Here is a 13,460-nt window from a genome sequence, read left to right on the forward strand (position 1 = left end):
AATATTGGAGTACTGTAACACCTCGGTGTGTGACAGAAAATAAGAAAATATGCAATACACCCACTTTATTTCCACACAAGTTTACATACATCCTACAGTCAGTTCAGGGTTTTTCTTGGCTCAAGCAGGCCTTTGTGGGGTGACTACGCTGGCTTACTCAAAAGAAATGTAAGTGTTTTTCTTTTACATCATAAAAAGTTGAGTTTAAGCCTGAGTAAATGAAACATTAAAAACACTGGTTAAAGATTTATCACAGCCTTCGTAACATTTTCTTTGGGGGAGGGCCAATGTTATCCATGAGTGCCAACATTTTTTATATGCAGGATATACCCTGTGGACTATATTTTGATCATCATTAAGTCTTCTTGTGTTTTAAACTTAAAAGTACTGAAGGTTTCTGCAAACTCAGGAATCCTATAGCAAATGAATAAACCGAGCCCTTCCAAAAAATATTTTAAAAACGCTGGGCTGGCTAATAAGTAAGCAGGAGCTACATTATTTCTTTTTGGCACAATGCCAACTTGATGTGGCTTTTGATCCCTCTTAGGTTCAAGACATTGGCTGTCCAAGGTTCATTTGCTTTACTTTTGGTTGCATCACTCCCTCCCTTTTTCTGCCTCCTGCAACAGAAGACTTTTTCCCCCCCCCCCGATAGTTTTTCCATATTTAGCTACCAGGAGTTTCCATGGAAAACAAAAGCCCTACCGACTTACTATTTTGGTTGTGCAATGTGGAGATTTGGTCCCAGAGGCAGACAGAGCTGCACTGTGAAAGCGAAGCTAACATCATTGTCACATTAAACCTTGGCAGTGTCATCAATTCTACAGCCATAACATTATGAAATAAATGTTGATTGCACAATGAAAAGCAACAATGTAGCCTATTGCCCATTTAAAATGCACAGTTTAAATAAGGTTGTATGACAGTTCTATGTATTAGTACAAACGTTAAATAGACAATCTGTTTTAAATCCTGACCTGACAAAATTTCTCTTTCCTTTGTGTACATTTTATATTAAAGTTTATCTTGGTGTAGGATTGTGGAGCTTTTGCAGGGAGCTGCATGGTTCTTGGTGGGATTGCTGCCAGTTGGCTAAATTACTTCTGTTGGGTTGCAAAGTCATGTCCAATAGCTGTCCAACTGGTGGCAATTGTCAGCTTTATCTAGTATGAAAAAGCTAAATTGGCACACATTAACTAAATTAATAATAGCCACCTTAACAAAAGTAAACAACCACACTGAACAAGACTGAAAACAGAGCCCAGGATCTCTATGCACCGTGTACCTGTGATAACGTCTGTCAGATCCTGGTCATGAGTCTTCCTCAGCAGCCTGATCAGAGCCGGGACGCCATCGCAGTTCTTGATGGCAATCTTATTGTCTTGATCTTTGCCATATGAGATGTTCTTTAGTGCGCCACAGGCTGCGTAGTGAACCTGTAACATACACAAGCACAGCTTAATGGGCCATCAGCCACGATGGAGTGGTACTTGAAGGCATCGATTTCAAATGCATGGAGTGTGCTAGCAAGAAACAGTCATGACCTCGAAACTGTACTACACGCATTAAATAGGTCTTGGCAGAGCTCCTCATACGAGTAATTACTACAATTAGTGGTAAATTAGCAGGCTGCATTTTGTACACATTTACACATTAAAGAAATGTTAAAGGGGAGCTATTATGCTCATTTCAAGACTCATAGTTTTGTTCTTGGTCTCCACTGGCGTAGCTTTTCATAATGCACAGTTTAATTAATTATATATAAGGAAACTTTTTTTTTTTTTTTTTTTTCATCCAGTTGCTCAATTTTACTGGATCCTTATATATTAATATTTTTCAGAGTTAGGGAAAAACAAACAAACAACCAAAAACCTATACATGCTGCCGGTGTTCTGGGAATCCATCCTACCTCACAAAGTAGGGTAGGATCGGGTAGGAAACAACTACCCATTGTTTCTGCATACGCTGCGCATGCAGACAACACAAAACCCAAATTTACTACATTTTTAAAGCCATTGTGAATATTTGTTATGGTTAGGGTTAGTCAGAAGTCACCATCACATTATCATACGGGTAGGACGATTTGCCAAAGTAGGACAGTTTCTCAGAACACCGGTATTACAACAACAGAAGGTGTGGCTGATGTATTTAGCCTTAAGTAAAAAATATAAGGTATGTCTAAAGCTGCTAAAGTAATAGATGGTAGCAAACTAAGCTAACAGTTTATCTGCATAAAGACTATTTGTAACTGCGTTATATTTCCATTTCTAAATGTGTTTCTATTGTGGTTGAAATGCAAACAGCCTCTTAATTTCACTTTAATGTGGCTACAATTCTTTCTGACAACAAGAAAGCATCATCATTGGGGATGACCACAAGCTAGCTTGTGGGATGCTAGCTTGTCCAAGAGAAGTAGCCTAAATTTCAAACTTGGCATCTTTAATTTGAGCAACCACCTTTATCACAGTACATATTTGGTTAGAATATCAGATATTTACAACATGGTAATTATGGCCCACGAATATACAATACTTCAATAATAGTATTTATTAGTGCCATTATACCTCAACTATTACTTTGTTTTGTGCATTTTGTCTGTATTAAAACTTGTATGTATTATATAATAATAAATGTATGGCTAATAATGTGAAAACCTACAGAAAAAGAAGAATTGCACAATGGTTTGCAACATTAGAACATTTGTATCTGATTTATAATCAATGGTGGTGAACTCTGGTGTTTATGACAGAAAAAAATAAAAATGAAAAATGCAGTACTTCCACTTTATTTCCACTAAGTTAACAAACGTCCTAGAATTTTTTCTCCGCTGTTGCTTTGAAAGTTGTAATAGTCTGCATTCCTGGACCATTTTTTCATTATATTATACTTAATGTGGACTCGTTTTTCCATGCACACAAACTTATTGGATGGACTCTTTAAAACCACTTTCAAATGTTTAGAAGATGCATTTGCAGTGTGACCCATTTCCTCAGTCAGCAAGTTATCGCGCACACACACACCAGACTTCAAACCTGTCACTGGCCACGGAGCACGAAATGTGAAATTAAGATGCTTCTTTGCCTCGGGACTGGAATGCATGATGTGGTTTCCTTGGTAGTGCCCTTACAAACATCAGCAAAATTTTGCCACAACTAGACCGAAATGAAAGGGAACTGGAGAAAAACCACTGAATGTTTCGGCCAAAACCGGATTTAGAACAAATGTCGCCCTCCAGGATTTGAAGTCCAATACATGCAGCTTGTTTATAGCTCACATTCATTCGGTATTACAGGTAAATCTACAGTTCACCTTGTCCTCACAGTTTAAAATACACTTCATCCCTTAAGCTTCGCTTTTAGCCCAATCATAACAACCTTCCAGAACAGCAAAGAGCGAACAGAAAGCCTTGGAGAAAAACAACAAACTGACCTCTCTGTGTGGGTTGTCGAGCATAGAAACCAGTGCTGGAATGCCTTTCAGACGACGCACATCGGACTTCACCTGCAAATCAAAAGGAGGGATACAGTGTGAATGGGCATTTGTTATATTATTAAATAGAAACCATGCAAAACAATTATTAAATCAAGAATGAATAGACAAGCAAGGGCCCAAAACAAGGATACAGAGTAACAAGTGAGAAACACTGAAAATCATTGAAAAGACAATAAAAACCTCAAGTATTTTAATCTGTGAGGGAATTTCCCATCAACATTGAGGGGAAAAAGCATGCACACAAAATACAAAACAAAATACTTCTTAAGCCCTTGAAACAATCAAAAATGGCTCTGTCAGCTCGTGCTATTTTACAAGTTATTATCTCTGATTTTGCCGTTGCTTATATTTATAAAGCTTAGTGACATGCTCAAAGTTTAGCTCTGGTCTGTTCTATTTGTTTTAATTCACGTCTCAATCATTCCTGCACTGTGCAAACTACCACGAATTAAAATTAAGTGAGGGAAAAAACATTTTAGTTAGAAATAGAAATAAAAACGACACTTTTATAAAAGATGAAAACCAGCTGAAAAGATATCATGTGCTTACAAGATGTGCTTTCAACATGACTTAAAGTCCACTACTTAAAAATCAGCCCTGTACATATCCAGCTGACATTATAATGAGAAAAATTAAACATTAAATCTAGTGAAAAAAATAATATATAAACATATAAAACCTTACAAACTTTATAACGGTGAAAAAAAAAAAAGAAAAAAAAAAAAAAAAAAAGAGAGAGCTTGCATTGTTTTCGGATCCTTTACCTTATCATTCTTAAAGGTGAGATGCTGCAGATAAGCAGCTGCGTTGCTCCTGACGGGATCCAGCCTATAGTTGAGCATGGCGATGACCTCAGGCAACTCTGGCTGACGCCAGCCACCGGGGCCAGAGCCTTTCCTTAGAGTGCTGTCCAATGAAGCCATGCTCCCTCTTTCACCCTGAGCCAGTGGCGCACCACCACCCCAGTAGTAATCTCCTGCACCGCTCATGTCACCATCCAAGAGGCCCTCATAGCTCCTGAGAGGAAAAAGGAAGAGATCTGTAAAGGCTGACACTAAAATATATTATGGAAAATCAAAGATCACACAACTTACCCAGTCCTGCGAGGCGGAGCACGAGGGTAAGCATGGGGGTTGCGGGGCACAGTGCTGTAATGCATTGGAGGTGCCATGCCATAGTCGGGCTCATCAAAGCCCATACTGCGTTGGTCATCCTCCAGACCGTATGGCTCTGGAACAAACCTTGGAATGGAGGAAAGCTCCATACCACTTCCCATAGGCCCAACCTACACAGAGACAAAGACTGTGATCCAAAAACAACTGAAACTATGGCTGCACTCTAAAATACATTTTCAGTGGCTTGTGTCTGAGCTTGGAAACTCAGACATACACATTATGATAACAGTACAATTAATTGGTGGGAAGGGAGTGTTGGAGACAGTTTGAATTCCTTCTTATGTTCTCGCTGTCTCGCCAGAAAAATGTGTCGTGTGTAAAATTCCCGCAAAGTAAAATTCTGCCAAGAGAAAAGTGCCAGAATAAATTGGGCAATGATTGCTTAACACACCTGTGGCTGAGCAGCATAGGGGTCCAACTGGTTCCTGCTGGGGGCTCTGTAGTTGGGATCTAGAGTCCTATACCCATCTGGATGAACCGGTCTGGAAAGGAGGAGGAGGTTGACAATGAGACAAAACATTATCATGGAAAAGTTTAAAAACAATCTGCATGCCTTGAAGCCTAGATAAACAGGAATTTCATTGAACATGTTACCTGTAGCGATCATCCATGTGAGCTCCCCTGTTGAGGCTTGTATAGACCTCAGATGGAGGTCCAGCGCGGTAGTCGTCATAAGGTCCCACTGGAGGTCCGTAGTGGTAGTTTCGGGGCACAGTTTGAGTGGGGTAGTCCATTGGCACAGCAACTCCAGGGCCCTGCCTGTAGACTCGGTCCGCAGGTGTAGTGTATCCACCTGTCACGGAGCCTCCACCATCCATTGACAGTGTGTCTGACACAGAAGGGATGACTGTGCGTGTGGTGGTAGTCTTTACTACTTTCTTTACCTTAAAAGGGGATGACAAGACAGTAAAGAGATGAGATATCAACGCTGACTAATTACAAGTATGAACTTTTCTGCTTTACAGAGATAGCATCCAAAGCAAACCTTGCAATAAACCAGAACAAAAACAAGAATGAACCAGTTTGGCCAGAATGCCACTCTTCCCCTTGTGTTACAGCTGGAAACTCCTTCGCAAGAAGTGACTACTATTAGCATCTAGCTCTTACTGTGGTTTCTGTACGCTTCGTTGTCCCATCTTCACTGGTCTCCACAGACACAATAGGTGGCATCTGCTGGGGTTGTTCCTCCACCGTGAATGTCTCCTGCACCACCTGACCAGGCTCCATCCTGAACTGCATACATTTGGATACATTTCAGAGTAAGATACAAATGTAGGTTACACACTCAGTAACCTTGGATCAACACTATCTGAAAGGTGCTTACGTGATGTGTCCCGTTGATGTAACCCTCGTTCAATGTCAGCCTTTCTATGTCTGCATCACAAGGAATGCGGCCGTTCTGTAGAAATAGAGGAAGAAGAAAAAAGTACACATGACATGGCCCAACACACAAACTAAATGAAAGAGTATGTAGCCATGAGCAAATATGGACAACAGTACTGACAGAGCAGGTTTTCCACATATATTGAGCAATGTGCAATACATATATACATGCTTCCAAGTTTTAAAAAAGGAATAAACAAACAAAAGCGAAAGAGTCGCAACCATCGCCACCTTTCATTTTAACTTATACCATCAATCGAGATCAAATAAAGTCATAGAAGGCTTAACTCTAATACCTATTTTCACTTAAAAAAAAAAAAAAAAAAAAAAAGTGTGTAATTTTTTTATTTATTTACACACATATATATATATATATATATATATATATATATATATATATATATATATATATATATATATATATATATATATATATATATATATATATATATATATATATATATATATATATATATATATATATATATATATATATATATATATATGTATATATATATGTGTGTGTGTGTGTGTGTGTGTGTGTGTGTGTGTAGGTGATGGTAGAGAGAATAGGTGAAGAAAGCTAGACTTGTAGAAATCAGACTTCCTCATGCAAGTCACCACCATCTACATTGCCTGTCCAGGAGTGGCAATGGGTGTGGTGTACTTTCTATTCCAGCCACAGATGGAGCCCTGTCTCTGTTACTACAGCAGGTAGTCACTACAAGGACACAACCAGGAGGGTAATTGCTCAACTCTGATTTAGAAATATGCGTCATACTGATAGAAAAGCCGTAGTCTCAAATTTACACAAGAAAAGATGTGAACACCATGCTGAAAAATGTGCTGGTTAGAGGTGCAATAAAACTGCAGCCAAGCTCTTACAGGCAACACGTAGATAAGCAAAACAGCCTTGTGATGAAGGCTCAGACAGAGAGAAGATCAGAAAGTACCGAGCAGAGGCGAGCGTGTGGGAACTTGTCAGTAAAGACTGAGGTTGTAGTGCGCTGCCTTGAGAAAGTGGCAGAGGCATGTTGAAAGCCTCTGGGCTATAGAAACACAGAGCAGCGATAAGAACTAGAACAGACTACAGTTCTCTTCTGCTGTCACTGCTCTTTATTAGCCTGGGACTGAGAAGCGTCCCACTGAAGGCATGCCACACATGCTACAGTGACAAAAGACAGAAGGAAAATAAGGAAGAGACCAAGTTTAATTGGTATGTTGCAAAGGCCTCCTCAGGGCCAAAAAGTGTGAGCAAGGACACACCTGCTCTTTCAGGCATGCTAAAGGCTGTACAATCAGAAAGTGAAAGAATGGGTGAGCGTAGGCATCTGTGAGGTAAACTCAGAGCATGAAGTCACTCTGAAACAGGTAACTGACTCAAGGTGTGTGAGTGCATCATTCTCGGAAATCAACAGTTTTACAGAGAATTTCTGACTCAAAGTCTGACTGCGGCCCAGGCAGGGCATTGGTCTCATATGAAATCTGCTGGTTGTTACTGCAAAGGTGAAGTCTTGTTTCTGGCATAACAAAATGAAATATTCATTTAAACAGAAAACACATCTGCATACTAAGTAAGACATATTTTTTGGTACAGGAAGCGTTCTGCTCTCTTTATTTTTGAGCAGAGTCTGGGTGCATGCAGGTAAACAGGGGTTTTCCTGGATCACAATAAGCTTCTGTATAAGCATGATTAGCCCGTCTACTTTTAAGGAAAAAGGTCAAAGTTACCTGAAGTGAGAAAATAAATAATTTTCCTGTTATTTTGGACCATTTATTTTTAGTTTGAGTAAAGTAGACCTCAGATAGTTTAAAGAAAAATCTCATCCTGGTAATTTTCCTTTGGTGGAACCCAAAACTTCTTTGGAGGGACAGCAGAGTATTTTAATATTCAGAAAAAATGCTCTAAACTGCAGGTTTTAGATATCACCCAGAATCAAATGACTAGTTCATTACCAGGCCTCTGAATAACTTCAAGACACGTTGAGGTCATTTTGCCATTTAAATCAGCTGTGTTGAATCAAGGACACCTCTAAAACCTGCGGGACACCGGCCCTTCAGGCCTGGAGTTGGACACGTAAAGGCTAATGGACTAGCTAAAACACAATCTTGAAAGCAAAGGCTGTTGTCAGTTTAGCTTGCATTTGCAAACATTAACTGATAACTGATATCCACAGGCTACTCTGGAAATCCCCTCTCTTACAAATTTCCACTGTTCTCTAAAGGCTAAATAAGCACACTATCCAATTTTTATATTTATATGTCTTTCTATTAGAAGCCCAGAATGGGCTTCTAATAGAAAAATCTGGTCCGGGCTTTGCTGCTTAGGCTGCTGCCCCCATGACCTGCCCCCGGATAAGCAGAAGATGGATGGATGTTTTTCTATTTTTTTTTTTTTTTTAAATATAAATCAGAACAACAGAGAGATGCCTTTATATTGTAAGGTAAAGGCCCTAGAGTAATACAGAGAAAACCCCTACAATCACTTGGCCCCCTATGAGCAAATGCTTTGGCGACAGTTTGAAGGAAAAACTCCCTTTTAACAGGAAGAAGCCTCTGGCAACTCTGGAAACAAGTTGCAGTTATTTTGTAAAACATTGCAACAACTTATAATTTGTATTTATTTTTTTCTTTTATCTTCCCCCTGAGATGTCTGATAGATGTAATAATGCATTAGTCTCACTGGCATAGTTACTTTGGCCAATACTGGGATGAACAATATTTAAAATGATTACGCAAGTTGTTAAAAAAAATAGTGGATTTATAAAGATGTTTTTGTTTGTTTGTCTTCTCAGACTTTAATTGTAATTCAACCCAAAATAAATCAAGAAAAAAAACAAAGACAAAATATCAAATAAGACTGTTCTGCATGCAAACACATTGGGTTTGTAAGGTGGATGGAAGGATATGATGATGAGGATGATTAGACTTATGCTGAATGAGGAATGGGTGGTTTACTGAGGAAATGGAGAACAGGACAGATGGATGATAGGAGGAAATGTGTGAGTAAAAACTGCGAGGAGAAACAGCAGGTGTAAAATACCCCCTCGGAAGACTTTACTGAAAGGTGTCTTCGCTTGACTTAGCTTAAGTTCGAAAACTCAAGCAGAATTCAAGCAGTTATCAAGAGTCCAGTTAGATTAAACCCAGAGAGGAGGTATGTTTAACCCCAGTCCACACAGAGAGGATGGGGGTGACCGTGAGGATGAAACTCGCTCGGATTACAGATGAATCCAAGGGGTGTTTCGATGGAAAACAATGCGTGAGGGATGGTGGTGGTAGGGCGGGGTTTGTTTGGTGTTACCTGCATGTTGGGGAGGGGGCGGGGCAAGGTGCCAGCACACGACCTCCGCTCCTCCTCCAGAGCTCGGCTCAGCATCTCAAACTGCCTCTCCTGCTCCCGCACCGAGGCCAGCAGGGAGGCCGTACTCGCACACTGCTCCATTCACACGCTGAGAGCAGAGCACAGGACAGGAAAGGATAGGACAGAGTCAACACCAGAGAGCAAGATGAGATACAACCAACACCAGGATTTAACAAAGAACAGACAGAATCACCCAAGTACAAAACATATAAAAAGAAGAGCTGGCACAGTGTGCCTGGAAAGTGCTAATGAAGTTGATATTTAGAGGCTAAAAAGCAGCTGGAGCTGACGCAGGGAGGCAAAGCGAGGCGAGATCAACGAGGGAACAGGAGCGAGAAAACGTGATTAGGTTAGAGCATGTGTGAGAAATGCTGCAAGGATGAGCAGTAAAAAGAAAGCATATTTATTTCATTAAAAAAAGATTATTCAATTCAAACTCAAGGTGGAACCAGCAAAGCAGCCATGGATGAAAGCTCCCATCACCTTTTTTTTTTTTTTTTCCTTTTTCCCCTCCACCTACTCCTGTGCTGGGTTAAAAATAATAAGCGCGATGCATGATGAGAGAGAGAATTACAGCGTGTTTTCAGCTGCAGCGTGTGGAGCTTGTTAGCACTTCCTCACTCCAAAAATGCAGATGAAGTGAGAAAGGAAGAGGGAGATGAGTGCGAGAGCAGAGAGGAGATATCATGAGACAAGAGTCATGCCAGCAAGTTAAACTAAATTTAAAAAGCCTGAGGTGTTTAAAACTCTCAGGGTGTGACCTCCACAGCAAGGAGATGACAGAAAGTCCTGCATCCCTGACGAGGGAAAAAGTCAACATGTGTGAAAGCACTGTTCAATACTGCCATGACAATGATGAATACATGCAAATTACCTAGACAAGTCCTCTGTATTTAACCTCATTAATTTACCTGTTAAATTATTGTATGGATTGTGGGACAAGACCCTGCCACTTTTCCAATTCTGACTGACCACCTTTGTGTCTATTACACAGTTACTCTAAAGGGAGTCTGGGCTAATATTGCTATAGGAAAGCAAACTATGCTTTGCCAGTTTGCTGATGTGTTAAACAAGGGGGGCTCCAAATCGTTTTAGTTAATGCCCCACATGCAGCTTTACCAGTAAAACAATGATTTCATAACAAACAATTTAAAATAGCAACCCTCAAAGGGCATGTATACTCTAAAAGGTTATTAAAAAGCTGAAACTGTAAGCCCAAGTGTAACACACCCACCTCTCCACTTACTTGTAACTAAAATAAAGCATCATCTTTGCTAAAATATGTCTCATTTAAAGCGTGAGTCGTAAAAAAGAAAGAAAGAGAGATGACATGACAATATATTGAGACATGAAAAACACTTTTTACAACAGTAAGTGTGATTTTAAAATCATCTAATTTTTTCCACATTCATTGCATCTGCCCTCATTACATGTGCATTTACAGTGGAAAGGCATAAAAACCCTCACTCCGAAGTAACCACTCCAATGCAGGTATTTGCTACTCTTACCAAAGACATCCTGAAGGAAGTCCTAAAGGGATGCTTCCCATACACAAATTACCTAATAAAAAAACTGCCTTTAGTTCTTGCTCGAGTCTCTAGCTCAGTTTAAGATGTTTGCTTCTTTAGTGCTATTGATTCACTATCCTGCTTCATTAAAAAAAAAAAAAAAAAGTTCCAATGTTAAAGTCTATTTCTGCCACAATCTGATTAATAGTCACACTATAAGAATCTCAGAGAAACACAAGCTTGAATGGCTTTCAGACTTTAAATGTAAATAATCTTTTTAACTAGAACTTCCTGCTGCTCCTACTGTGCTTTTAACTTTGCAACCATGGTGGGTTTACCAGTTACTTGAATATAAATAATATTGTCTGACAAAGTAAAGATGAAACCTGCAACATGCTCATACAATTCAAAATAACCAACAGATTTATATAAAACTTTTACTTATGTAAGCAATAAATCCTGAGCAACAGAGAAAAGTGCTAGCAAAGAAAAAAGCTGTAGCTGCAAAGGAAAGTAAGTACAAAACTTGTTGGGGGGGTTTTAAACATAAACTTGGATTTTATGAAGGAAATGCATCATGAAAAACCACAGATGACCTAAGCCTAAATTACAGAGGCAAGATAAAAAGGAAAGGTCCTTCTAGCCCAAATTAGGACAATGACAAAGTGCTTTTCTGAGACGCTGACCCTCAGCAGGGACACTGGTGAGGAAGGAATGAGGAATTTAGGAGATGATTGCTTCAGCAGTGTCTGTCTAATAACGAGATGACAGGAGTGTGGCTCTTCTCCAACCCAGAGCAAAAACTGTTTTGTACCTCAAAGTTCACTGAGTCATGTAGATCAAATCTGCTCTCCATCCAAATATACAAGACGCTTGGAGCAAACAAAGACTCCAGTCAAAAGCCCGAGCGCACACTTACACCAGCACAAGTGTGTGTTCACATCTGTGTGAGGGCGAGTGTGTGAGTGTATGTGGGTCAGAGACTAAATAAAGGTGGCAAGTGAGTCCGGCTGACACCGCTTTTATCCTTGAATACTCAAACAGATACGCAGCTGCTTTAGGCAAATTTAATGCGGTTTAATTTTGTTCCCTGGAAAAGTAAATAGACACATTTCTGAACAAACGCATATGAGCTGCACAAAAAAAACACATGCACACACACACGTCCTGCCATTGTCATACATTCCACAGTAAGATTTAGCGTGTCATATCCTGTCTCAGCTGTTGGAAGCTGTCCTAAAAAGGGAGCCCTTCATTCTTTCTTTTGTGCGCTCTCATCTGTCTTCGACAACAATGTTTTCCCCCCCAGACAAACATTTAAATCTTGGAAACGGAGCATAGGCACTGTTTTTTTTCTACAACCCAATCAGGGCGTCCGGGGCTCACAAACTAACAGATGTTTTAGTGTCAGAGTTTCTGCCAGAGGTACCTGATACATTTACCTGGTACATTAGTTTACTTCACAGTTTTTTATCCCAACTGTTCAATGTTCCTCAAAATAAATTTAGATGTTTAAACCTTAGAAATACAAAGGAAATCAAGTCGACTTGTTTGAAAGTAAGAGAACAGTCAACACTAAGCGACATTAAACATCTGCCATACATGCATTGTGCATATAGTCAAGACCCATTCCAAACGTTCTGATTATCATACTTTAACCTGTGCGTAAGACTGTAAACTAATGTGATATTGTGTGTGCAGTGTGTGACACAAAGTGCTAGCACCAGAACCCTTCCTTGCAGGTTAACATAACGTGCATCAACGATGCTCCAGTCGAGTTGTTTTCTTCTCAGTCTACTCTCATTCAGCCTAAATACAAGTGTCCATTTTCTAAATTTCTAGAAACCCACAACCAAGCTTCTGTCCTCAGTTCTACTTTCCACCTTGCTTCTTTACAACTTTGTATCACAGAGAGACAGGTGTGCAACGTCTTAGAACTTCGTACATTGATAAAATAAGCAAATAATTAATTTAACAAACTGGTATTTTCTAGTGCTAACCAAGCAGCAACATTCAACCACTAATGGTAACAGGAGACTAGGCGAGCCAACGGGCATGGAAAATATTGATGGTAATGCTGTATGGTCTCGAGGGTAACAACATCCTTGTCAGAAAGCCATTTCTGTTTCTCTAAGCCTCAACAGTTTTAGTGTAGGGATCTTTTTGCACCACTCCGCTGAACTTTATAGATGAGCTGTGGTTCACCTCATATATCAGCTTTTAGAATCTGAATTTGCCTCATATCTTACTTTTCCCTAGAGGCAATAATAACAAGAGCTGTGTTAGCCCTGTGACAGCCTGGCAACCTGGTCAGGGTGTGTCCTGCTGTTCACCCTATGACAGCAGCAATAGGCTCCAGCACTCCTGAACCAGGAAAGTGAAAGAAAATGGATAAATGAATGGATGGTTAAAGGCCTCATCATGTGATCATAATTTGATCTGAACCATAACGAACGGAAAGTTGCTGTTGTCCCTCGGTGGGACTGTAAAATGGTACAACACACCACTGTGGTTGCTACATCCTCCTTCCTGATGTTT

The 13,460-nt window shown here is 39.9% G+C and overlaps 1 protein-coding gene across 1 annotated transcript; it reads right to left on the minus strand.

Annotated features, from left to right (window-relative positions):
- Window positions 1-204: 204 nt before the first annotated feature.
- On the minus strand, window positions 205-10,599 carry LOC146573486 (catenin delta-1-like). The gene is made up of 10 exons (XM_085278531.1): window positions 9,355-10,599; window positions 5,992-6,066; window positions 5,775-5,900; window positions 5,262-5,551; window positions 5,059-5,149; window positions 4,587-4,777; window positions 4,257-4,509; window positions 3,430-3,501; window positions 1,257-1,436; window positions 205-210 (listed from the first exon to the last, which is right to left on the minus strand). The coding sequence occupies exons 1-10, from the start codon at window positions 9,493-9,495 to the stop codon at window positions 205-207; spliced, it is 1,425 nt and encodes a 474-aa protein (XP_085134657.1). The 5' UTR covers window positions 9,496-10,599.
- Window positions 10,600-13,460: the final 2,861 nt, after the last annotated feature.

The sequence above is a fragment of the Mchenga conophoros genome, linkage group LG6 (genome assembly GCF_057382185.1).
Source record: "Mchenga conophoros isolate Kocher_MC1m ecotype Shallow Benthic linkage group LG6, M_conophoros_male_GT1.1, whole genome shotgun sequence".
Lineage (NCBI taxonomy): Eukaryota > Metazoa > Chordata > Actinopteri > Cichliformes > Cichlidae > Mchenga > Mchenga conophoros.

What these genes read in the sequence shown, in the direction of transcription:
- LOC146573486 (XM_085278531.1), bottom strand. Translation starts at nt 9,495, where the DNA reads ATGGAGCAGTGTGCGAGTACGGCCTCCCTGCTGGCCTCGGTGCGGGAG. An exon ending in CCTATGCTGCTCAGCCACAG is followed by an intron (nt 4,778 to 5,058) that starts GTGTGTTAAGCA and finishes GTCTCTGTGTAG; the next exon opens with GTTGGGCCTATGGGAAGTGG. An exon ending in TCACCTTTAAGAATGATAAG is followed by an intron (nt 3,502 to 4,256) that starts GTAAAGGATCCG and finishes TTTGATTTGCAG; the next exon opens with GTGAAGTCCGATGTGCGTCG.